The 23,939-nt window shown below is 52.1% G+C and overlaps 1 protein-coding gene across 2 annotated transcripts in view; it reads left to right on the top strand.

Moving 5' to 3' along the window:
* The window catches only part of PBX1 (PBX homeobox 1), a 128,329-nt gene that overhangs the window by 98,812 nt on the left and 5,578 nt on the right, over positions 1-23,939 (top strand). The window contains exons 3-8 of one of the 2 annotated variants that reach the window (XM_080602012.1): positions 1,742-1,986; positions 5,054-5,244; positions 5,880-6,015; positions 8,878-9,037; positions 15,949-16,061; positions 17,520-17,609. In XM_080602012.1, the coding sequence (XP_080458138.1) occupies positions 1,742-1,986; positions 5,054-5,244; positions 5,880-6,015; positions 8,878-9,037; positions 15,949-16,061; positions 17,520-17,609 (935 nt within the window). The remainder of the gene's footprint in view (positions 1-1,741; positions 1,987-5,053; positions 5,245-5,879; positions 6,016-8,877; positions 9,038-15,948; positions 16,062-17,519; positions 17,610-23,939) is intronic. The other variant, XM_080602013.1, reaches the window with a different exon arrangement.

A 23,939-nucleotide genomic window follows, 5' to 3' on the forward strand; every position in this document is an offset into this window, starting at 1 on the left:
CAACTCTGTTTTTTATTTGGTTGGTTTTTTTTATTATTTTTTTTTAACCTGTGTTGCTTCCCATTTGTATTTGGGCTTTTGATGTGCTTTTGTTTAATGATTTATTTTTTTTAATGGAAGACTTACTCTTGCCATGCGGAGGAGAGAAATGCCGGACCTGGCTTCTCGGGACTCCTGTAGCTCTAAAATTCGCATCTGCATCCAGATCCGGCCCCATGCTGCCATCCCTCTTTATATACACGATTATCCCTAGTGTGGAGTTATTTAGTATTAGTTCATTTTATTGGCAAATTTACTGTTGCTGGTTTTTTTTTTCTTTCTTTTTTCCCCCTTCAACTTTCCCACCTTTGTTGACAGTGAATGTTTTAATCACAAAAATGCCAATAAATATTAAGGTCTTGAAAACAGTGTTTTCAGAGGAGACTGGGGCTTAAAAAAGCTCTTTTACCCTGTGTTATCCAAACCTCTCAACAGGGTCTTCTACTTTGAGTGATTTTGATAATAACTCTATCCTTCTCTAACTTGTTCCTGATTGAGGACGAACACACTCCTTGCTTGGCTGTATTTTTTAGCTGCTCTGGTTTTAGTCCATATCGGCAACTGACTTTAAACGTATTTTTTAAATGATGATGAAAATCACTTGCTTATGCTTCTGCTGCGGATTAGGGGGTCAGAAAAGGGGTCGGACCCATCTCAGGTGTAAGCAGGCACAGCTTTATTAAAGTCCACACAACATCACCCAGCTCCGGGTGCATGTGCGTGAGGGATGTGCATGAGTTTACACAGTGTTTTGGGTCCTTGTGACAGATGAGAGGAGAAAATACAACTCATTTCTCTTAGGAGATGTCTTTTTTGTTCACTTGTCAAGGGTTTGTTTTATATTTTTGCAGATGCGCACACCTGTGGAAACCACAGGCCGTGTCTGTGTGTGCAAACACAGACTGCAGGCGTAACCAAAATGGCATTGCCACATGATGAAAACCCCAGAATTTCGCATGTGCGTGCGTTTATGTATCAATACGTATGGGTGTGAAAGCTTTCGTGTCGTCTGTGCAGCGTGGCTCCGTCTTCGCCGCCAGCCGGGCTCCAGCCAGGCACCCGGCGCTCCGAGCGGTCGGGGTGCTCCCATGTCATTTTTACAGGAAAGCACTCAAAGGAGAATGACTTTTACTTGAAGCAGTAATTGAAACAGCGAGTACAAAAAGGGGAGAAAAATTCTCTCCTTGGCAAGTCATTTTGTGAGGATTGATTTATTGTTGCCCCTTTTCTTAGCACGGTTTAGACTTCACTGGAACGACCAGATTCTAAAAGAAGGCGTTTTCCAAATAATAAAATTTATTCCATACTTTGTTTCTTTCTTTTTCCCTCCGGGGGCTAACAGCTCCTTGTGCTTTAGCCCTCTTATTTAAAAAGAGGGAAACCGAGGCACGGCCAGCCCTGGGCTCTGCATTTCCTCCTTCTATAGGGCTGTGGCGCTGGGGGCTGATGGTGCAGGATCAGGCCGTGCACAGCTGAGGTTTGGATTAGAGCCTCTCAACTTGCCATCCTGTGCATGGATCGGGATGTGGTCTATGCCACTTATTTGGGCAAGTTTTGGTAAATCTCCTGTTGTTTCAGTTGGTGTTGGTGAGCCGAACCAAGAGCTGTGCTGGACTGCTCCCCTTCCCCACCATGGGTCTGCTCTTGTCCTTGCTGACCCACCAGATGCGACTCAGCCTCTTGCCTTTGTGTCTCCGTGCAGTGCTGAGCATCCGGGGAGCGCAGGAAGAGGAGCCCACGGACCCCCAGCTGATGCGGTTAGACAACATGCTGCTGGCCGAGGGGGTGGCGGGCCCCGAAAAAGGAGGAGGCTCAGCCGCTGCTGCCGCCGCCGCCGCGGCATCAGGAGGAGCTGGCTCTGACAACTCGGTGGAGCACTCTGATTACAGAGCCAAACTCTCCCAGATCCGGCAGATCTACCACACGGAGCTGGAGAAGTACGAGCAGGTAACAGGCTCATTCGTGGTGTGGGGCAGGGCTGGACTGGGGATGCTGTGCGGGGACGTGGAGCGGCCGCCGTCTGGTACTGCCGAGCTGGATGTGCGCAGCCTGGTTCACTACTGACATCTATTGTTAGGAGTGCACGGGCAAACGCAAACTGTTGCTTTGTGTTACAGTGAAAACGTGATTTTTTAGGGTTAGGAGAACCCTTTCATATTTTTTTTTGCATTGAGATGGGCCATGAAAATAGGCTTGGCATGTGTTCCCCCCCTTGATTTTCAGTTTTCACTCCTCCCCTGCCATTTTGCTCAAAATTGGCCCTGTCAGAGGGGGACTCCTCTTTGAGGTGCTGGTCATGGTGCAGGCAGTTTTCCAAGGACCCTAAAGCAAAGCTTGACTCAAAATGTTTCTTGAATATTTCCTCTGCTTCAAAAGTTAATTTTCCAGAAGTGTGGGGGGGAAGTGGCTTTTTTCTTGTGGCAAATGATTCTTGGAAGAAAAAAAAAAAAAGAAGAAGAAGAAAAGAAAAACTATTTGGGTCATGAATGCAGCTATTAGTAACACTGACAATTGCATGAGAAGCTTTTGCAAGCCAAAGCTCCAAATCGCTTTCTTTCAAATGCTTCCAGATGTTGTGCAGACTTCTCTCTGCCGCGCGACTTGCCCTTGTGATGAATGTGGTTTCTCCCCAGAGGTTTTGGTTTATGGAGTGCGAGCAAGAAAGCGTCCCTCCTTTTTGGGTGCACGGCCGGCTCCGCAGCCAGGGGCCGGGCGGCGCTTTCAGCTCTGTGGTTGAGCGCTGTCCCCTGCCGCGATGGCGGGGCTGAGGGCAGGCGCTGGGGCTGAGGCCTGCACGGGCGCAGCTGCTTCAGATCTGTTTACCCAAGAGCAAGCCAGCCCCACCGCCCTCCTACCCAGCTAGCCGGGTGTTAGCGGAGCTAGGGGACATGTCACCCCTTTATATGTGCCTCCTTGGCCACATGAAGGCTGCCGGGCAGCATCTTGAGGCCTCCAGCCTTTGTGGTGCAGAGCAGCGAGGCAGGCCCTTCCTCCTAAGGGCCTGGTTATCTTTGACGGCACCCGCAGCTCGGGGCTGGAGCCCGCATTGCCAGCCAGGCCTGTGGTTGGAGAAACAGAGCACGGTCACGTCGTTAAAGGCGTTTGGAGAGTGCATTAAATGAGGAGGGGGCGGCAGGGCCCGGGGAGCGGGCAGGGTGTGCTATCAGGGTGACCTTTGTGGCTGTCCTCAGCCGCTGCTACAGCTCCCTCGAGGCGCGTACGCAGTGGCGGCGTGGCACACGGGGGCAGCTCGGCCATCTCACGGGGGTACGGGTGGAGAGCACGTCACAGCTCATCTTTCAGGCCCCAGGCCCAAAGGGGGGGAGAGAGACCCCACGTCCTCTGGCATCCGAGCCCAAGGAGAGATACGGGAAGGGCAGAGATGGGGAGGACTCTGCTGCAAGGGCACAGGCTCTGGGGAAGGCGTTTCTGCTCCTTCCTCCTCTTGGGTAGTTTTTGTTTGTTTGTTTAGTTGTTCTGATTTTGTTTCTGCATCATTTTTGCCCCCCAAATGGACACTTACGCACCCACGTCTCACCCAGCACCTTCCCGTGGCTTGTCCTTCTCACAACCCATTTACAGAGTCATTTTTACCAGCAAGATGCTCTAGAAATGGGGCCGGGCCACATCTTTGCAGCTGCAGAGAGCCACAGCCAGTATCGCCATCTGCAGCCCTCCAAAAGCTGGGTTCAGGACGGCACTCTCGACTCTGCTCCCCTCTTTCCAGTCCCCTTGCTGCTGGCCTGGCTCCACACGGTGTCTGGCTGTCACTGTGACAGCACGGCGCTCTCCTGCAATTGTGCCTTTAATGCTCTTATTTCACGAGAAGAGGAGACAAGCTGAAATTGCTCAGGCATCTGGGAGTAAAGAGTCGCCTGGCTCAGAGCTCTTACAACCGCTGCTCAGCTAGCACCTCACCCTGGGGAGGTTGGGGCTGGTAGATGAAGCTGGTGATGGGCGATTTGAGGGGCTCTGCTGGCCTCAGTGACATGTCCCTGTTGGGTCTGAGCTGTGGGGATCTGTCACCTCCCGAAGTGCTCGTGGGCTGGACCTAGGGATGATGATCAGAGGGGCACAAATTGCTGGAGAAGCTTGGAAGCGTGGGGTGGCAGATAGTAAGTCAAACCCATGTCACCAGTCCACAAAATCAGTTTCTCCTTCCCCTTCTGGTCTCTTTTTCCCCACCATGGGGTGGGAAATGGGGATGCTGTCCCCAGAGCATCTGCCCATGTCCTGGGAGCACATAAAGCTTCTCAAGTAATCAGTGTCCTGGTGCTGCTTTCAGCCTGGTTTTGGGGGCTTGGATCCCAGACTGGTTCTGAGAATTGGAGGATCCCATTTTGCCCTTGAGGAGGTGGGGGAGAGAGCAATGAAGTTGCCTTCATCCAGCCCCAAAATCCCCCCCCGTCCTCACAACGTGGCACAGGGACAGCAGGAGCAGCCAGGCAGCGCTCTGCCAGCAGCAAGCTAATTGGGATTATTACCTGCTTGCCCTTACTTGTCAGGGCTCCTACCTCACTCAGGCTTTGATTATTATCATTATTTACTTCTCATCTGATGTGCTAAGAGCCTGGAGCAGGGCTGTGTCTCTGTGGGAAGCACGAGGGGCTCTGCAGGATGCATGGTGCTGGGGCAGCGGGAGGAGGCACAAAGGGCTGAAAGGTCGGTGGCCCTCACATTCAGCTGGAGCTCCCCCAGTCCTGCCCAGAAAAAATGTAAGGGCTGGGACTTCTTTATGGGTCCTAGAGCTTCACCAGCACCATCTCCATCCGTGATCTCTGAGAGCAAAATATTGGCTCCTGCCTTTGGCTCTGCATGCGCTGGGCGTCTCTTGGTCCCTCTGCGTGGCCGGTGAGAGCAGCTGACCCTCGCTGCGGGTCTGCCCTAACAAACCCTGGCCACTGAGGCCTCGCCTTGCGTCTCCCTCCTTAGCGGCGTTGCCTCCATGTTGTCCTTGACGCCGTCGAATGACCTTCCGATCCTGGGGTTTCTTTTGCTTTTCTTGCCATCCCAGGCATGCAACGAGTTCACCACCCACGTGATGAACCTGTTGCGCGAGCAGAGCCGGACTCGACCCATCTCGCCGAAGGAGATCGAGCGGATGGTGAGCATCATCCACCGCAAGTTCAGCTCCATCCAGATGCAGTTGAAGCAAAGCACGTGTGAAGCCGTCATGATCTTGCGCTCCCGATTTCTGGACGCACGGTAAGTTCGCTCGCCCAGACCTTTCTGCATAGCCACTGCGCAGCCTTGTTCAGGCCTGGGAGAGGTGCTGAGCTTCAGGGGGGAATTGAGGAGGATTAGAAGGGTAGGGGCTCCTGGTCTTGAGCCCCTGGGACTGTTTATCCTCCTTATCCTTTGGACTGGGGCTTAGCAAGGGAGGGGAGAGAAATGCAAGACATTCAGCCTGTGTCTCAGGGAGGTCCCCAGAACTGCACACTGCTCATTTAGGTGTGACGGAAAGAAGTATCTACGGCTGCTTTCTCAGCACAGAGCTTTGCAGAGTAGCACTGACATCTTCAGCCAGGGCAGCCAGGTGTCAGGAGTCACCTTCCCAGGTGTGGGAGCTGGGTGCCAGTGTTAAGAGACTTCTGTGAGCTGAAGGTTGCAGCGATCATTTGAAGAGACTTAACTTGCTTTGGAAGGTGCTGAGAGAGGAGTCACCTGAAAGGTGCAGATGAGAAGATTCATGGCCGTGAGTCCATTGCACCCAGAAGAAAGGAAAGGAGGGAGGGAAATGGAGAAAGTCAGAGCATCTAAAATTGCATTCCTGTTTCTGGATCCCTGGCACTGATTTCCTTTCCTTTTCCTTCTGTTTCTCCTTCTTTCTTCATACTAAGGCGGAAGAGACGAAACTTCAACAAGCAGGCTACGGAAATCCTGAATGAGTATTTCTATTCCCATCTCAGCAACCCTTACCCCAGTGAGGAAGCCAAAGAAGAGCTAGCCAAGAAATGCGGCATCACAGTCTCACAGGTGAGAGATCCCAGAAATACAGCAAAGGCTGCTAAAGGAAACTGTAACATGTCGAAGGGCACTCCAGACCTCCCCAGTGTGAAATATTGAATTACTAAATGGGTTTAGAGCAGGCTAGTGCAGTGGATAGGAGAGTAGACAGCAGTCTTGCAGGATGAAGCTGGGGATGGAGAAGGAGAGTCTCAAAGAGGACTTGGGAGGGATGCAGACTTAACACAGCAATGGCTGTGTGCAGCCGAGGGGTTAACAGCACAGGAATGATCCAGCAAGAAGCAGTCTTCTGCCTGGGGAATCGGTGATGGTTTGCAAGAAGAGCTTGTTTGAGCTGAAAGTCCCTTCTCTGGAGGTGGTAGGAAGAGTTGAGCAGAGTTTGCCTGATGAGGTTGAAGGAGCAAGGTCCTGGTGGGAAGGGTTTGGGTCAAACAGGCTAGTGGTTGTAGTTTGTGCCCAAGGAGGGTGGGCTTCCCCAGGTCATTTCTCTCTGTTGTTACCCTTGTGCTGCTGAACATGACATCTCCCTGACTTGCTTATCCTTCAAAGAAAGGCTGTTGATAAAGACCAATTGAATTATTCCCATACACTTGAGGCAGCCATATAGTTCCTGCAGTCTGTAGTTTTGACCTGGGAGCTGCTGGGATTTGTGAGGAGAACAGTCAGTACTTGAAGTGTTCAACTGTGCATTACTCAGGCCTGCCCTTCTTTATTTCTTCACTTTTTGGAGCAAGCTGAACGACTGAAAGCTAGTAAATTGCCTCTGGTAGTCTTGTCCTCATGTGAGCTTAGCACTCCCTCTAGGCTCCTGTTGCATTCCTCGTCTTGGGCCTCTTTCCAGCCCCAAGGCACATGCCTGTTCATCACTTGAGTAAACTGAAGACAGCAGTAGCATCTGGTGTCCTTGTGAGAGCATGTCTGCCTTCAGCAGGAGCAGCAGCATCCAAGGGTAGGTGTCGTCACTGTGTTGAATGCCTGCCGAGTGACTCCGACTGCATCCCCTGTGCCAGAAGACCCAAACGTTGATTCTCTTCAGAGTTACCTGCGAGAGACCGCACGTATTGGCTCCAGGAAAACTACAGCTGTCCTGATGCTTCCCCTCTCACTTTTAATTCATCTGTTCACACTTACAACTTCTCCCTCGCGAAGAGAAAATGCCCAGGAGAAATGCTGTGCTTATCAGCCGAGTGGGGAGGCTGCGAAGGAGGACGTGGTCGTTAATGAGAAAGCTGGACCAAGAAGGGGAACGGGGCTCCTGACAAGCAGTGCCTGCTCCTGGTGCCATTGAATATTCTCTCTCAGATCTGGGTGGGGTGCTGATTTATTACTTCTTGCCACCCTGGAGTCTCTGCATGTTATATTTCTTTTTACTGCACTGCAACAGCACAGGATTGGGTACGTGCAATTCAGTAACAGGTAAAGTGGCAGATGAAGCCACCTCTCTATAGAAGTCACTGAGCACTCTATAGGATCATAGAATCATTCAGGTTGGGAAAGATCTCTGAGATCATCAAGTCCAACCATTAACCTGGCACTGCAGACAGAAAACATCATAGGAATAAATCGTACAGGTTTCAGTTATCGACGCTGCTCACCAGCAAGCAAACAAGAAAGTCGTCTGAGTCCCACTAATGGGGTTGATCAGTTCGGAGTCCCAGCTCCAAACAATCCCAGGTGGCGTGAAGGTCCTGTGGCATCCTCTGGCATTTGCCTGTCTTCTTCATCCTGTTAAGCTTTCTAAAACAAGGTCAGTGGTGGCTGCGAGTTGTTTTCTGCTTCGAGACCTGTACCCAGGAAGACATTCCCCGGCTTCTCTATGTCCAGTGTCATCAGAGGAACTGAGAGCTGCATCCCAAACTCGAGGCTGAATCTTCCCCGCCTCTCTGGAATTGTTGACTGCGACATAGTGGCCACAAATGAACAAGTTCAGCAGCAGCAGGGCTGATTTGGGGAACGCAGAGCTCATGGTGGTTCAGGAAGTAACCTGATGTTCTCCCTGCTGAAGCAGCTCTGGCTGGTTACTCCCACCTGGTTGCACAGCCTCAAAATTTGCTGTTGCTGTGCTGCACTGCTGACATGCAAACTTTGGGATATTTATCCAGACACCCAGCAGGGACACACTTCTTCCTTGGGACCAAAGTTAGGTCTTGGGATGAGCCCCATGCTCCCCATCCAGCCTCACCCTGAAGGCGCTCTGTGCTCCCAGGCTAGCTCTCAGCTTACGCTGAATCACAGAGAGCAGAGCTCAGCTGGATGAAAAGCATTCACTTCCAGCATTTTGTGCTGATTTAACTTCGATGGATCAAAAAGCAGAGTGTAGATAATATCAAGGCAATTTTGTGCATCTGCCAGGTCTGAGTAAATTCACTGAGTATTTTTCCTGGGAGCCACACAGGCTTCTCTAAAAGGAGGAGAAAGTGCATCTGGGAAGAGAGAAGGAAGCGCATTGCACTGCTGTCCCTGTCGAAGGGATGCTGTGGAGAAGGCAAATACAAAGTACCAAAAAGAAACGTGCTCATTTTCAAATCCTGCAATTTCAGGGTCATTTGACTTCCTCGTTTTTTTTAAACCCATCTGATATTTTTGTGGGGTGGGTCTAGCAGTTCCTGTAGAGGGTTCCCTCGATGACAGTCCGATCTGCAGAGGAACCAGATGTATCCGCACAAACCCGGTGATCCCAGGAGGGTCCCACTGTCTTTCCAGGGGTTGGTATGGCACGCACAGGTAGAAGGTGCTCCCCAATGGCTAATCAAACTGGGAAAAAAAGAACGTGATACGCTGCTTAACCTGAACTAATCCTCATTCCTCACCCAGCCACGGTTTCCGGAGCAGAAATGTTAACGTCTTTGTCTTTTCTTAAACTCGCTTTAGGTATCAAACTGGTTTGGAAATAAGAGAATCCGGTACAAGAAGAACATAGGTAAATTTCAAGAGGAAGCCAATATTTATGCTGCCAAAACGGCTGTCACGGCTACCAATGTGTCAGCCCATGGAAGCCAGGCTAACTCACCCTCAACTCCCAATTCAGCTGGTTAGTTTTTGTTTTGTTATTTTGGGTTGTTAGTGTTCGTTTTTTTTGTTTGTTTCTTCCCCCTCCCTCTAATCACTCTCATTTTCTCCTTTGGGTTATTTCAGTTTTTGTTTTCTGGTTTTGGTTGGTTCATTTTTGTGGTCTTAAAAAAAAAAAAAAGAGAGATGGGTTTGGTTTGGGGGTTTGTTTTGTGGGGGGCACTTTATTTTCATTACATTGTTTTTTTTCTTGGTTCCCCTTCTCTGTTCTGGTTTTTGTTCAAAAAGCAATGTGATCAGACCGTGTGAGTGACGGTGATGTCTTGGGTGTTATATGCATGGACGGTAAACACAAAAGCAGAAAAATGATCTGAAAAGAAAAAACATGGGATTGTTTGCTCTTTGGGGGGAGAAAAAAAAAAGAAAAAGTCCTTGTGTAATTGTTCTATTTCAGTAGGGGCTGAAAGCATGAGTGGCCCTATTTAAGAAAGCCCAATATTTCTGGGATGTCATCACTCATGCCATTTTGGGGGTTGTTTGGGTAAACTTTTATCCTTTGGTTTTCTTTCTGTTGTGGTTACCTTTGATTGCTTACATGACAATGTCTGGATCACCTGCAAGAGTGTGCTCTGTGTGAATTTTATTTTCCCTTTGTGTCAGTACGACCCAGGGAAATCCATGGCTCGCTTTGTTCCCTCCCCTTTCCCCCTTTCCTGCCCGTTTGCTGTGGTTTCCATTTGTTTGTTTTGAGGGTCAAAGGCACAAAGCACTTTGCCCAGATTTCAACTCCTCCGCTAGAGAACGATGCTCAGTTCGTCTGTGGTGCATGCCACGAGGACAGCCGACCCCAAAACGATCCCGGGCTGCAGTCGGCATGCTCTGTGCTGCTTGTGCCCAGCTCCCAGGAGCGATGGACAGCTGGGACCTGATTAAAAGAAAAAAAAAAAAGGGGGAACTTCACGGGTGCCATGCACTTGATTATCTGTACAAATATCTGTGTGCCTCTTTTCTTTTTAGGGGTGGGAGGGAGAGTGGGAACGGGTCACTCTTGTGCCTTTGAGCTCAGTGTCTGCTCATGATGCCCTTTGGCCAGGGGGTGACACGTGCTGTTAGCAGGTAGGCTGCTAAGAGGGAAGAAGCGAGATGTGGCAGCTTGGGGTCAGAGATGCTGCAGGGAGGCATCCTGCCCACCTCCAGCCCCCTGTGAGCAGGCTGCACTGCCTGCTCTGCCTCGGCTGAGGCGCTCAGAGGGCTCGGGTGGGTGATGCAGAGTTTCGCAGGGACAGATTGTTTTCAGGAATTTTCTTTCATTCTTTTCTTTTTTTTTTTCCTTCCATTGCTGTAAGTGCTGAAGATTTAGAAGCAGTTTTAAAAATGTCATCCTTTCCAAACAGCTCACTCAAAACACCTGATGAAATGGCTAACCCCCCAGTGTAGAAAAGCTGGGAGGACAGCAGAATTGTGTGTTGAGGGAGATACCGACTGCACGTGATGCTGCCCTGCAGTCCACATCAGTTTGGAGCAAAGAGACACAGCTTTCCTCCTTTTCTTCCTTCAACAGGAGTCAGACCCAGTGGTCTGGAATAACAGGGGAGAGGCTTCAGATGAGTTAAATGGGTTTGGATCTGGCCCATGGGTAGTGCAATAGGCATTTCCCCGGTTAAATAGTGCTCCTGTGCGAGTCTGTTTCTCCGACTTCCCCACAGGCAGTAACACGGCCGTTTGAAAGATAAATTGGCTGGTACCCCGCAGTAAATGGCTCAGATAATCCCTGGATAACACCGCGCTTCCAAGGAAGGACAAACGGCCTTGTTATTAACACGTACGACTTGAGCTCCTGGGTCCTCTTTCTGGCTCACTTGTCTGCTCTCCAGAAACATCGCCCTCTTTTCAGGGGCCTCGGCAGTGCTAAAGCAGCACGTCAGTCCATGGAGGTCCTCGCTCTGGTAGAAGCAAAGGGTCTCCAAGCTGGCCAGGTGCCACCACTCTCCCTGTATGCTGCAGCAGTGGCCCTGCTGCCAGTACCGCAACAGCCTCTGGGTCAGCTTGCAGAGGTGGTGGGACTGGATGTTCTCGAAGCCTTCTCCTGAGAAGACAGCTGGAAGGGCCTCAGGATTTTGTCTCCCAACAGCAGCACCCCAGGTTGAGATCTCCCCAGCTGAGCCGTGTGGATGTGACAGCTCAGTCAAGCATCCCTGCACTACGTCGCGTTGCGGGTCACAGGCATGTCCTGATGACACCTGGAGTCCTGTGACTGTCCCTTCTTCAGGTTGGCCTGTAGGTGCCAACAGCAAGAAGCACACCTGTACACACTAGGACTGAAATACCCATCAGTTAAAGATTTAGAGGATGCTATGGAGGGCCGTGAGCCACCCAGGTGTGCTAAATTGCACTGGGAGGCATGTGGAAGTGGACGAAGAGGTGAAGGACTAAGGTGGATGATACCTCTCCTTTTATACCATGGATTTTTTTCTGTTTTCAGATCCTTGGCTGAGACTTTGGTGAGAAGGAGCCTGAACAAAGACTGGATGTGCTGGGAATTTTTAGGTTTAAATACGTGGCAGGGCACATGGGAAGAAAGCGAGTAGGCAGAGGACAGGTCATGAGAAAGAGGCAACCAGCAATGTAGTCCCTGGAGGGCCGTGATGTTGGAAGAGGAGGTGGAACTGGATGTGATGGGACCTGAGACAGGAGCTAAATTCATTTCTGCCATGGCTGGGCAGGCCCATCTGTTCTCTGCATTGATGACCATGATACCAGAGATCGGCGAATGGCTACAGTCAGTCAAAGAGATTGGCCACACATTGACAAGGGCAAGGACTGCATCTGTCTGGCCATCTGGCACGTTCGAAGCAGGGTCCCCCACCCTCAGTCACCCAGGCCTGAATGTCAAACACCTTTTCATCCTGAATATGCACAGTTGGGCTTGATCAGCCAGATGTTCAAATAAGCTGAGATGTCTGGCTCATTTGGGCTAACAACTCCCCATCCTCACTTTGATTGTCTGGACACTCTCAGCACAAGAACCACATGGCAAATGAAAGCTGTTTCTTGTGGGCTGACCCTTTTGCCAACCAGAGTCCTGGAGGACCACACGCAGGTGATGACATCCAGTGAAATCTTCGTGCAGAGGAGCCAAAATCGTCCTGAACATTTTTTTTCCTGCTCACCTTTTTGTTTTGTAAAAATCTTCGTGCAAAGCTGCTGATGAAGGGGATCGTATTCTCTGGAAATGCACTTCATCAGGTACCAGCTTGATTGCTGCATCTTCTCTGCCTTCCTCCATTTGCTTGTGGCAGTCGTTTTTTGGGTAATGCCAGAGTGCAGCGTTGGAGGGGACCCAGCTTTGGCAAAGAGGCTGTTCTGGTTGCGGTCTTACTGTCTTGAGCATTGGTCAGCAAGAACAGCAAATGTCCTGCAGAGCCAGCCCAGGCTTACATTTGCTTTGAGACCTGCTATCAGACTCAGTATACATGACCAAAGTTGACTTCAGTGACTCTGTGTGCTGGATCTCTGTCTCAGTGGTGGTAGGTGGAATGAAGCAGCAGATGAAGGTGGCTTGATTTCAGCTCCGATGAACACTATTACGGTTTATTCTTGATGCCTTTTCAATCATCAGACACTTCAGAGAAAAAGGACTTGTGAGAGGTCCTGGAAGATTTAAGGTGGAAACGGAGACTGTTAAAAACATGAGAAAAGGCATAGAGAAGCTGGAGAAGAAGCACTCTGGAGAGCTGGAGAAGTGGTGCAAGAAATACCAGCAATCAAGCTTGTGAGATTTTTTGAATTGAAAGCAAACTTGACGTGGGTTTTACTCATCACAAATGATAGGAGTGGAAGAGATCTCTTCGCTGGCATTGTTTTGATGTAGGCTCTCACCCAATGGCAAGTGCCGTAGCTTGTTTCTTTTTAAACATTTCTGCCTCCTTCTCTGAAGCTGGTGTTGTCCTGATGGGAACTCAGCACTAGGGAATGATGGTGATAGGTCTTGAGGTTGATAAGATGTGAGGATGCTGAAAATGAACCACTGTTTCACACTGCTACGAGTCATGCTAAGCGTTGTTTATTCTGGCATTTTTTGTCTACATATGGAAGCATCAAGGGACTTGTTGCCAAGGTCAGAGCCTGCGTTCACAAGCTCGAAGGTGGTCATGACATCTCAGTTCTCAAGGAGATCAAACTGTGACCACTGAAAAGCTTTGGTGTGTTTACAGTGGAGCAGAGAGATGGAGTAGATTGATGATGGAGCCTTCTCCAGCGGAAAGATGTGACTTTTGTTCCCTCATCTCGTTTCCACGGAGGATACCAGTGCCTTCATTCTGAGAGCTCTTCACATTCCTGCCCCCTCTTCTGCCCCAGTGCATCAGTCCCTCATAGCCGAGTCTCTGACACTTTGGGCCGTCGTAATTTTCATACATGGCTAGTACACAGGCAGCAGAGTGCTGAAACAGCAGCGCAGCAGCGCGCAGGGCTCTCTGCAATTATGGCTCTGATACAAACGCATCCATACATGCGGGCCATTGCTATGCGCATATTTATCTTTGCATCCGCATCAGCAGCAAGGCACATTTGCCGTTTAGATATGCACATATATTGTAAAAACACCCCGTGCCAATAGCAGTGTATATCTTGCAAGTGACATCTCCAGCGCTCCTCATGATTTCCAAGACACCGGCGCTCTTCAGAACCAGAGTTTGTGGCTGTTTGTTTATTTTATTTCCTCCCTCCCAGTCTCAATTTTCCAGGCAGGTTTGTTAAGTTTCTGTAAAGTGTCGGTTACGTTTATGGCATTTTTATTTGTTATTATTATTTTATTTTGGTAAGGGAAGGTGGGATGAAATACTGCTCTGTCAGGGGCAGAGTGATGGTGGCGTCCTGTCAGGTGCTCAGGGATTCCCAGGTCCTCTTTCCAGCTCTGATGCTGATCGTCTGTGTGATCTCAAAGGTTTTTGCTCACCTTTAAAGAGCAGGAGAATATTCTCTGCTTCTTGTGAGGATTAACTGCAAAACCCTTTGGTTCTCAGCCGCTGTGGGAGCACAAAGCCATCACGCAGCTCTGGGCTTTTATGCTGGTAGTCAAAATGATCATTCAGAGAACCCGGTAGGAAGCATCCTTGTGTGTGTGAAAAGTGTCCGTCCTGATGCTTTCAGGTGTCAGCGTGGGATATCCTTGGCCTGCCAGCTGATTCCTATAGATTTTTTGCCTTTAAAACAGTGAGTAACCTGAGAGGCTGGGAAGTGACAGGGACCCTTTGCCAACCGAGCAGAGGAGGCGATGGTTACAGCTGCCTTCTGCCTAGTCCCGGTTATTTTACGTAGCGCTGTTGGGTCGTTCTCTGAAATGTGCCGGGCAGGGCTGACAGTGAGCACAGACAATGGAGCTATTCCTGGCTCTGCTCCTTTCAGGCACCGGTAGGAGGGTCCTGATCCAAGGCTCGGTGTGCTCAGGATGAATCTTTCTCTTGCCTATCCCGGGTGTTGTACCTAGCTGTGATATTTCTGCTTCCCTTCAATTCCGAGAATTGCGAGCACTCGATAAAAGAGCCATTTGCTAAGAGAGTGGCAGAGAGTTTAGTGAACGCGCACTCTCCGGCATAGACCTCCTACCTACTCCCTGGTCTTGGAAGTGGCTTCCATCAGGGGAGCCTTCCTGGGCTCTGTCCAGAGTGTGTCTTCCCTCTCCAGCGAGGAGACGGGGATTGTCTGACCTTTCTCAGAGCGTACGCATGAGCCATAGTTGGGCAATTCCACCAGGACTGTGGTTGCCGTTCTTCCGAGTTGGAAGTGGCGGTGGAGATGATGAGAGCGTATTCTGGGTTGGAGCCGAAAGCGTAGCTGACCTGGGCCCCTGAAGTCTCTCCTTTCCAAGGCTAACGTCATGTATATAACCAAACCTTGCACGTTGAGCTGTCTCACACTTAACGCGCTGATCTGCACGATGAGTTCTGAAATAATCCCATAAAACCTTATTTATTTATTTATTTTTTAACCCCTTCCCTCCTCCCCTGCCTTCCAGTTACATGATAGGTTTGTTTTCTCTGTTCAGCAGTCGAGGAGGTGCTCCGTCATCTCAAATCTGGAAGCGGGACCTTTTATTTTCTTATTTTTTTCCTGATCCCACCCAGTTGTCTTCACCGTTACCGTTTTTTGGTGTAATGCTGGCGACTGGCGCATGCGGTGGGGAATTTGCTTATGGAGCTCATTCTGGGGCAGCTGGCCCAACGGGGCTGTGACACCCCCGCCTTCTCTCAGAGCCCAACACGAGGAAAGAGCTGCCAAAGAGATCAGTAATGGGAGTCTGGCCCAGGTGCCTGTACATTTTTTGTGTCCCTTTGCTCCCGTTGGCTCAGCGGGAGCTCTGGACATGGAACTGGATGGTGTCCGGATGTGTCCACCCTGCAGAAGGCAGCACGGTGAGGATTTACCCACACTGAGCTGAGCTCCTCACAAACAACAGCTGCACGGGCCTGGTTAGCCTCGCTGAAAAGGCTTCTGCTTTAGATAGCGGGGCTTGTTTGGGTAATTCCATTCTCCAGTGCAGTCTGCCGGGTGGACACCTCCAAAAAAATCGAGATTTGCAAACCTGCCTGAAGGATTTTGATGCCCTGAAATGAAGGGAAAGGGCTGTCTGAGTCCTCCAGGCTGGGTTTTGTTTATCTCCGTCCAGAGCATGAAGAATCCTTCCTCCAGCTGAGGAGCTGTTGAAGAATGTTCTTGGCATTGAGCTGTAACAACATGTGGCTTTGAATAACCTCAAGAGTGCATCCCTATTTTTTTATTTTTTTTTGCTTGCTCTGTTCTTCATACTACTAACCTGACTGTGTGTTTTGTTTTTGTGGTTGCTTTGCATGTTGTTCCTTCCTCTTGGCTGAGAGTCATGGGGTGGATCTTTTTCCTTTCTGTGATTCAGGTGCCTCACTCTTTCCTTTCCAGGTTCTTCCAGTTCTTTTAACATGTCAAACTCTGGAGATTTGTTCATGAGCGTGCAGTCTCTCAATGGGGATTCTTACCAAGGGGCCCAGGTTGGAGCCAACGTGCAGTCACAGGTAGGGACCCATCCGATGTACTGCCAGTGAATGCATTAGTGTTGGAGGAGCCTTTGATTGTATTGGCACTTCTCCCTCCCGTCCGAAAAGAGCAAATCTCAACCAGCACAAATGAACCAACCAACACTTAAAAAAGCAAAGCAAACCAAAAAACCAACCAACCAACCAAAAAAAGCAACAGCGACAACCACCAAAAAAATCAATCAAAAAGAAACCAAAACCAAACACCCAACCAAACCAACAACCATGGTCTTGAGGAGACTTGCCCACACTTTGTGAATGCATTTGGCTCTGGCTTGATAGTCGTACTAGGAGGAGAGGAGGTTTAGGAGAACAGGCATGTACTCAAACAAAAGCAGATGAGGTTTAGGTTCTGCTTGCTTTATTCTTCCAAGGGAAGGGGCCAGAGGTTTGGACTGGTGTCTCATTTTACAAGGCTTCCACGTACTCCTTTGATACCAAACCAGGTGTCTGCTGCAAAGGCAAGAAATATACAAATACACAGCTAGATTTTTTTTTTCTAAATTAAAAGCCACCCCTCATCAACTCCCCACCTTCCCAGAGCACAGGCACTCACACCACCCATGTACACACCAACAAGGCAGTGCAAGGGAGCTTTGAGCAGTGTGACTGAAATGTGAACCCATGCTTTTGGGCAAAAAGAAAGAATTTAGAGTAGCTGGTAGCTCACCCAGATCTCCCACTTCCCATCCGATGTCCAGATATGCCATGAGTCTACTCTCTGGCGTTTAAACTCTGTAGTGTGTTGAGAGACGACAGCCACTCTGCCACTTCTACATCGGGCAAGGAGAGCTTTCTAAAGCCAAGGTTGCTCCCCTCACAGTGCTGGACGCATCCGTGGGCAACGAGATGCTCACCGCATGTACCGCTGCCGGGGCTGGGCTGGGGTAGTGGAGGGAGAGGAATGGGGCACACGGAGGAGAGCTGACGGTGCCCTTGCCATGGTAGGTATATCCCTCTCGGGGCCCTCCGAAATGAAAGGAGGAGCTGCGCTCGCCCAGCCCCGAAGATCTCCTTTCACTGATGTCAGCTTCTCGCCGCTTGGGGCCAAAGGGTGGAAGGTTGTAGGGGTAGGAACGTGGCTCCTGGAGCGTGGTGGTGGAGCTGCCACAGCGACGTGCTCCAGGACATCGACCACACGCCTGCCATGCTGTTCTCCCTCCCTGCTCTTCATATCACAAGACTTGGGACCAACGAGAGCGTGACGAGGCTGCCGGGGCAGGCTGGGGGAGGCGAGGGAGGCAGGAGCGCTCCTCAGCTTGGCTCTCACCCTGAGACCAGCCACGGTTCTCCCCCCTTCCCTCTTTAAACACGCACCTTTATGACTGTTGTTACTGTTGATTTGTTTTTGCCATGCCAAAGATGAACCGAAGCGGCTTTGCCCACTAACCTTTCCTTCCTTCTAATTTGTGTCTTTGTTGTCGTTGGTCTGTTTAGGTGGATACCCTTCGCCATGTTATCAGCCAGACAGGAGGATACAGTGACGGACTCGCAGCAAGTCAGATGTATAGTCCGCAGGGCATCAGTGTAAGAAAAAAAAAATAGGCTTGGGTTCTTGTTTTTATTTTTTTTCATTTTTGTTCTCTCACTACCAATTATTTCAAAGCCATAGGGCTCAGAATGCCACTTAGTAGGACTTGTCTTTGCTTTTACGGTCACCTAGTTTATTGCTTCTGTATCGGTCACGCCAACGGCAGAACTCTGCCCACGAAAAAAGTGGCGACCGGGCAGGCTCTGTGCAGGCAGCTGGCGTCTAGGACTGTCACAGCCGATCAGCGTTGGCGCGGCACCTGCGGCCACATGCGTTCGGCTGAGAGGAACTGCTAAACAGGTGACACCTCGCGTAACCGCGGTGGGGAATGTCACCACGAGCACCCCGGCCCAGTGATTGCTCCACACCGAGGAGGCCGATGGCACCATCCTGGAGCGGCCACCCAAAAATATACCCTTCCTGGCCGGCATCCAAAGCTGGGCCGGGCGAGCGGGTGGGGGCTGTAAGCGCGGTGACAATGGGGTTGACGGCAATAATGATCATAAATAGAAGGAGAAGGGGAAAAAAAACAAGCGCAACCCAAGAAAACCTCGCCCAACTGGGCCGGGGGAGGCTGCGAGGGGGAGGGAGGGCTTCGAAGCATCTTCTCCTTGTTCGTGGGTGCGCTGGCGGGTTCTGACTAGCATGAAAATTCGTAGCGACAAGCTGTGTCGTACAGGGTGAAATCGATCAGACACACACAAGGAGAACCGAGTGTAGATTCGGGACAGCAATCCAACTTCATTTCTCAGATCAATCGTCCGCCATCTCAGCGGCGGTGACAGCAAGCTGGGAGAAGAGGGCAGCCTGGAAAAGGAGGCCGTGCTTGCGGAGTGGCTGGTGGTGGCGGCGGCCGGGGTGGCAAGGGGAGGAGGGGGCGGCTGGCCATGGCCGTGGCTTTCTGCCGCAGCCCTGTTGAGCAGCGAGGAGGATGAAGGTCAAGGTGGGGTGGTCTTGGGCTGGGCAGGAAGGTGGCAGGCGCCGCATTGTGTTTTGGTGAGGATGTAGCCGATGGGAAGGTTGGGAGAGGTGTATCAGAGAAGGGGTCAGGTTTCTGCGTTGGCTTTCAGCTCGCCCCGGCAGCACCGCGGAGCATGTGAGAGGTGTATCTGTGGGGAAAAGGGGTCAGGTCCCTGTCCTGGCTTTTGGCTCGCCCCCGCAGCACCGTGAGCTGCCCCAGCAAAGTGCCCGCCAGCGGCAAGGCGGCCGAGGGAAGCCCGCGGAGCTCCCGGCTCTGCCAGCCGGCATCTGTGGCTTCTTGTCAGTTCGAAACAAAGGCGCTGAGAAGGAGACGTGATACACGAGGAGGCATTAAAAGAGCTTCCTCGCAGCCTCCAGCCCTTACCTGCCTCTGCCTTTCGTTCAGGGATGGGAGAACATGGCCTCAGCCGCCAACCACGGGGCGCCTTGCCCTGCCGTGTCTCCCTTCGAGTCCCTCCAAGGAAGCCACCTGGGTCTTGCCATTTGTCACCTTGCATCTGGCCATCTTGGGGCCCTTGGCATTCGAGAGGCCACCACCGGCGCGGGGAGACCCCAGGGTGGAGGACGGGCAGGAGAAGGGGCCGCGGGATGGGGGCTGCGCTCCCCGCTCCGTCGGGTGCTGGGGCTTAGCGGGCAGCTTGACGTCACGAGGCAGAGCCAGGGAGGATTTGTGAAGTAATGTAATTGAACATGTGCAGATAATTATGTCTCATTACATAAGCCCGTTGCAAAAACGGTGCTTGAAAATGCCACATGAAAGAGCCTATCGTTCCGCATTAATTTCTCTGTGCGCTGAATTTATTCCCTTTCTGGCTTTTTAATACTTGAAGAGTAAATGAATCAGAGGCTGATCATGATAAGAGATGATACTTTTGTATAAATTAAAATACCCCCAAGGAAAGAGGCTGAGCTGATTACGGTTGCAGTTGGCTTGGAAAATAACAGTGGGCTGGGCTGAGCCAAAATTTGGGGGGGAAGGGTTGCTGCTGGGGATTACGAGGCAGGGAGGGGGGTGATGGGAGAGGGGAGAAGAAAGAAGTAGTGGGAACTTGAAAGCCAAACACAACGTCAGCAGCTGGGCTGGTATTTCTGGCTGCCAGCTGTGGTGGTAACGGGAGCAGCACTGGGAATTGGCGAGCTGGCAGCGGCTCGGCGCTGTGCTCTGTGCTTCCCAAACGGGGACCCGGGATGGGTGGCAGGCGATGGCTGCTCAGGCTGGCTTTGTAGGTGGGCAGGAGCAAAAATTGGCCCAAAGGGACCAGGCATAGGAAGGATGATGTTCGGAGACAAGGAAGTGGGCACATAGCCCACCCATTGTGGGGGACACGCTGTATATCCAGCTAGTGTGGTTTTCCTAATAGGTGTCTGGAGGCAGACAAGGAGTCTACAGCGGAGCAGAAAGTTTAGAAAGCATCTTCTAGGTTGTCTCTCAAGATCTTTTGCTTGCCACTTCATGTCTTCCCATCCAGCCAGATCCCAAAGCACTCGATGGCCCCCGGCCGTGTGGTCTGCCCACCCCTGAAGCCTGGCTGCCCTCTGGGGAGTGCTGGTCCTGGGTTAGGTGCTGGGCAACTCCGTGCAGGCAAGGGCTGTCCCGTAGCTGGAGCAGCAGGCAGTTTTCCCTGCCTCTCCTCAACCCCTTTAATGCCGAGGAAGGGAAGCAGGACGCAGAGGAAAGCTGCCAGCAACACAGAAAGCTGCGATCCCTGCCTAACCTGAGCATCCCTGTGAGCTGCTGGAAGGAGATGAGCCGAAACCGAGTCAAGAGCCCTGTCACAAAGATCTCCGCACGGGGCTGAGGTTAAGTCATCCCCAGAGCCCGTCAGGTCCGCAGCAGCAGGTTGCCCAGCTCCACCGCTGTAAACCTTGGCAGGGGAAGACAACGCGCAGGGTTTCGCCTTCCGTGATGGAGGCTGAATTTTGAAACGCGTGTACGTCGTGACAGCTGAGGACAGAAATACACCCAGAGCCCCGTTTCCTCCCCGGCTCTTCTGCAAGCGCGTCTTGCCGCTGACAGCTCCACCGGCGCTGGTTCTGCATCGTTACCAGGATGATCGGCCATGTCCCAGCCGCTGGCTCTCCGTGGCCGAGGCAGAGCACACAGCCCACCTTGCCTCTCCGGCTGGAGGTGGTGCTGAGCAGCACGCGTCCCAGCGAGGAACGGGTTTGCTTTTGGCCGCACTATATTAGATCCCCCAGTCCCTGTGGGGACACCTGGAAAGAGGATGTCCCACCTGCGTCCTCTGCACGGCACGATTGCTTCTGTGTGGGGATCTGCACATAAACACGCTGTTAAAGCGGACTGGCTTGCTGCAAATACTCTGCTCAGTCTGCTACTTAATTAATGATTTATAATCATCTTAAAGAAAAACCCTTTCAGAGATTTCTTTTTGGACTCCCAGCTCCCTCTTTCCTTCTCCCCCATGTCCCCTCCATCCCTAATCCTCCAGCAAAGAAAATTGAGCAGGCTAGTTTATAAATCATTTTTAATACAGGAGGCTATTTTTAAAGTTCATCTGTGCAGGATTTTTTTTTTTGTTTAAAATGCCGTTTTACCTATTTACACAGCCACCGTGAGGGCAGTGGTCAGTAACTGTGTGCCAGTGGGTTTGACATCCACGGCTGCCAGCTGAAAGCGAGGAGCACCATGCTAGCTGTGGGAGGTGAGACCCCTTTCTCCAAGAATTTACGCCCCCCGGCAAGCTGCCCTTCACAACCTGCGATGATGCTCACGAGCTGCGATAGGAAAGGTGCTCTGAGAGGTGGTCGGCGCCCAGGCGCCATCCATGCATCAGCCCCCTGCCTCGTGGGAGATGCCTTTGCAGGACCTGGAGGCTGCCACCGTCACCCTCGGAAAGTGGCTTTGGGTTTTCCCATCTGCTGCCAGGTCTGTGTAATAAGAGCTTCAGCATATCGCAGGGTGACCACGATCGGCTCGTAGAGGTATGGGACCTCTTGGAGGCTGCTCCCCTTCTCTCAGGCTTGCAGGTGTCTGCTGTGTTTGGAGGCTGACCTGACCTCCTGCCCCGTTGATGGTGGGACAAGGATTTGGTCACACAGAGCGGGACGTGGCGACAGCCTCCGTGCCAAGCAGAAAGCTCCATAAAGACCTGGCAGAAAACCAGCCCCATGTAGGAGGCCCAGGCGGAGAGCCAGCCAGACTTGCTGGAGGAAAAACGCTGGGAGACCTGTAGGAAACGGCCCCAAAACCCGTTGCTTCAGCAATCCACCACCGGGGCTCCACCACTTGGATAGCCACCGAGGCTGTGCCCGTGCTCTGGCACCAGAAGGTGACATTTGGAGAGACGTCCCGGAGGCCCTGCTGTGCCTTCGGCTGTGTCCCTCCCAAGGAAGTCACAGCTGTGTGCGGGGGCTGTGAGCAGGGGCTGCTGCCTCCTCCCCAGGCTCCCTCTTTGAGGGGTGTTCATCACAGCAGATCCCAAGGGATTTACTAGTCCGATCCCAAGAGATCTCCTTGCAAAGGGGCCGGGCCAGCTGGGTGGGATCGCGTTCATCCTGCACATAGCTTGGTGAGTGCAGCAGTGGGGTGAAAGAAGAGGGAAGGATCCAGCCTCGTCGTGGAGAGCTTGTACGTGCCGTGCGGCAAAGGATGGCATCGAGATGCTGAAGTTGTGGCCAACCCTGGGGCCGCTTTTGGCCCCTAACTTGGGGGCTGGGGGAGCAGGAGAGTGAGCGGAGGGAAGCACCTTTATGACCAGACCCATGGGAGCGTGGGTCAGCGTCTCACCAGCATCCTCTTGTCTTCCCACTGCATGGGACTGTGGGAAATGCTCATCAGGGGCACAGAACCTCCTTTCCTGCAAAAGGTGAAGGCTGATTCCCACCTCGAGCACAGCGGGGCTTCCCTGTGTATGGGGGGGCACAAGAGAGAGGTGCTGAGCATCGAGGCACCGCAGCCATTGTCTTCAAGACGTTCCCCCCCCCCCCCCAACCTTGCTCCTCTCAGCCGTGGCAGGCATGAAAAAGCCTCTCTAAAAATAGTTCAGCACAATAGGGACCGAGCCCTGCTCTGAGCAGCCCCCGCCGCCTCTCCCCCCTTCTGCTCGCTGTAATGACCCTGCAAACACTAAATGGCATCTGAGTGCATTAAGCAGCAAACTCTCCGGTGACATAGCAATTACGGCTCTGAAATAGATTTGGTGCGTCACGGAAGATAAGGGTTTTGAAAGTTTCTGTTGTGATTATAGCTTGTAACTCCAACAAATAACAGGCTTCGTAATAAGAGGCTGCCAGCGCAGCTATTGTGGTTCTCTCTCACTGATGGCACGTAAATTGCTATTAATGTCCTAAGTGTACTTGAATATGCCAGTCTCTGGGCGGTGGAGTTGGCTCTGTGTCTCTCTTTACACGGCCTGTCACTGTCGGGCTGATAATCTACAGTAATTGCTGCCTCTTGCAGTGGTCCAAGATGCGGAAGGGTGGGTGCCGCGTCTCGGGGTGCGAGATGCCGGGGCCCGTGCGTGGGTGCGAGCCGGCCACGGGGGCACCGCGAGCCCAGGTGTCACCGCAGGCACCTGCAGGGTTGTTAGCGAGGCCGTAAGTGTCTGTGCGTGGTCTGGTTTCATGCTTGCACCCAAGGTGAGGGCGAGCGGTGTTTGCTAACCCGCCACCAACTTCTGGTTGTGGTTTCCACCTTTCTTTCTGTTGCCTGCACGCCGTTGCAAGGCACGGTGTGTGCTGGCACACTTGGAAGTGTCCATGGGGAGTGTGCAAGCCGGTTATATTTGACTCCTGTCTTTTCTGCTTTTTGCACGCCGTGCCGCAGGTTGGTTTTAGACCCCAAAACTTGCCTTTTGGTGGCTCTTTGCTCCCAGCCCCGATAGCCCTTGGCGAGGGTGGGCAGGGGCCAGCCAGCGGTCCTGCTCCATGCACCGGGCAGCTGTGGGTTCCTACCCATACCCCTGGGCACTTCGGGGTGGGCACGTCCCCAGAACGTCCTTGTGGCCCCCTGCCACGATGCACACAGCTCTGCGTGCCGCGGGGTCCCGGCTGTGGGGCTGTCAGCCCCGGTGATGGATGCCCTGCGGCAGCAGGCACCAGGACAGGCAGCCGGCGAGGGCGCAGCAGCCCGGGCACGTCTGAAGCGGGACGGCGGCTGCTGCCGACTCAGCGCAGGCAGGAGTCGGGAAGGATTAATTAGCCGAGCACTGAATCAATGTCAGAGCGAGCAGAGGAGGTGGGGTGCGACATCTGCTCCTCTCCGAAGGGGACGGCAGCCACGGAGGAGCGGCTTTTGTGAGCTCTGGTGTGCGGCAGCCGGGGCCCTCTGGCCAGCTCTGCCCTCCAGAGGCCGGAGGATTTGGGCTGTGCACTGGGGCATGCGT

The sequence above is a fragment of the Anser brachyrhynchus genome (assembly GCF_964034855.1).
Source record: "Anser brachyrhynchus genome assembly, chromosome: 8".
Classification (NCBI taxonomy): Eukaryota; Metazoa; Chordata; class Aves; order Anseriformes; family Anatidae; genus Anser; species Anser brachyrhynchus.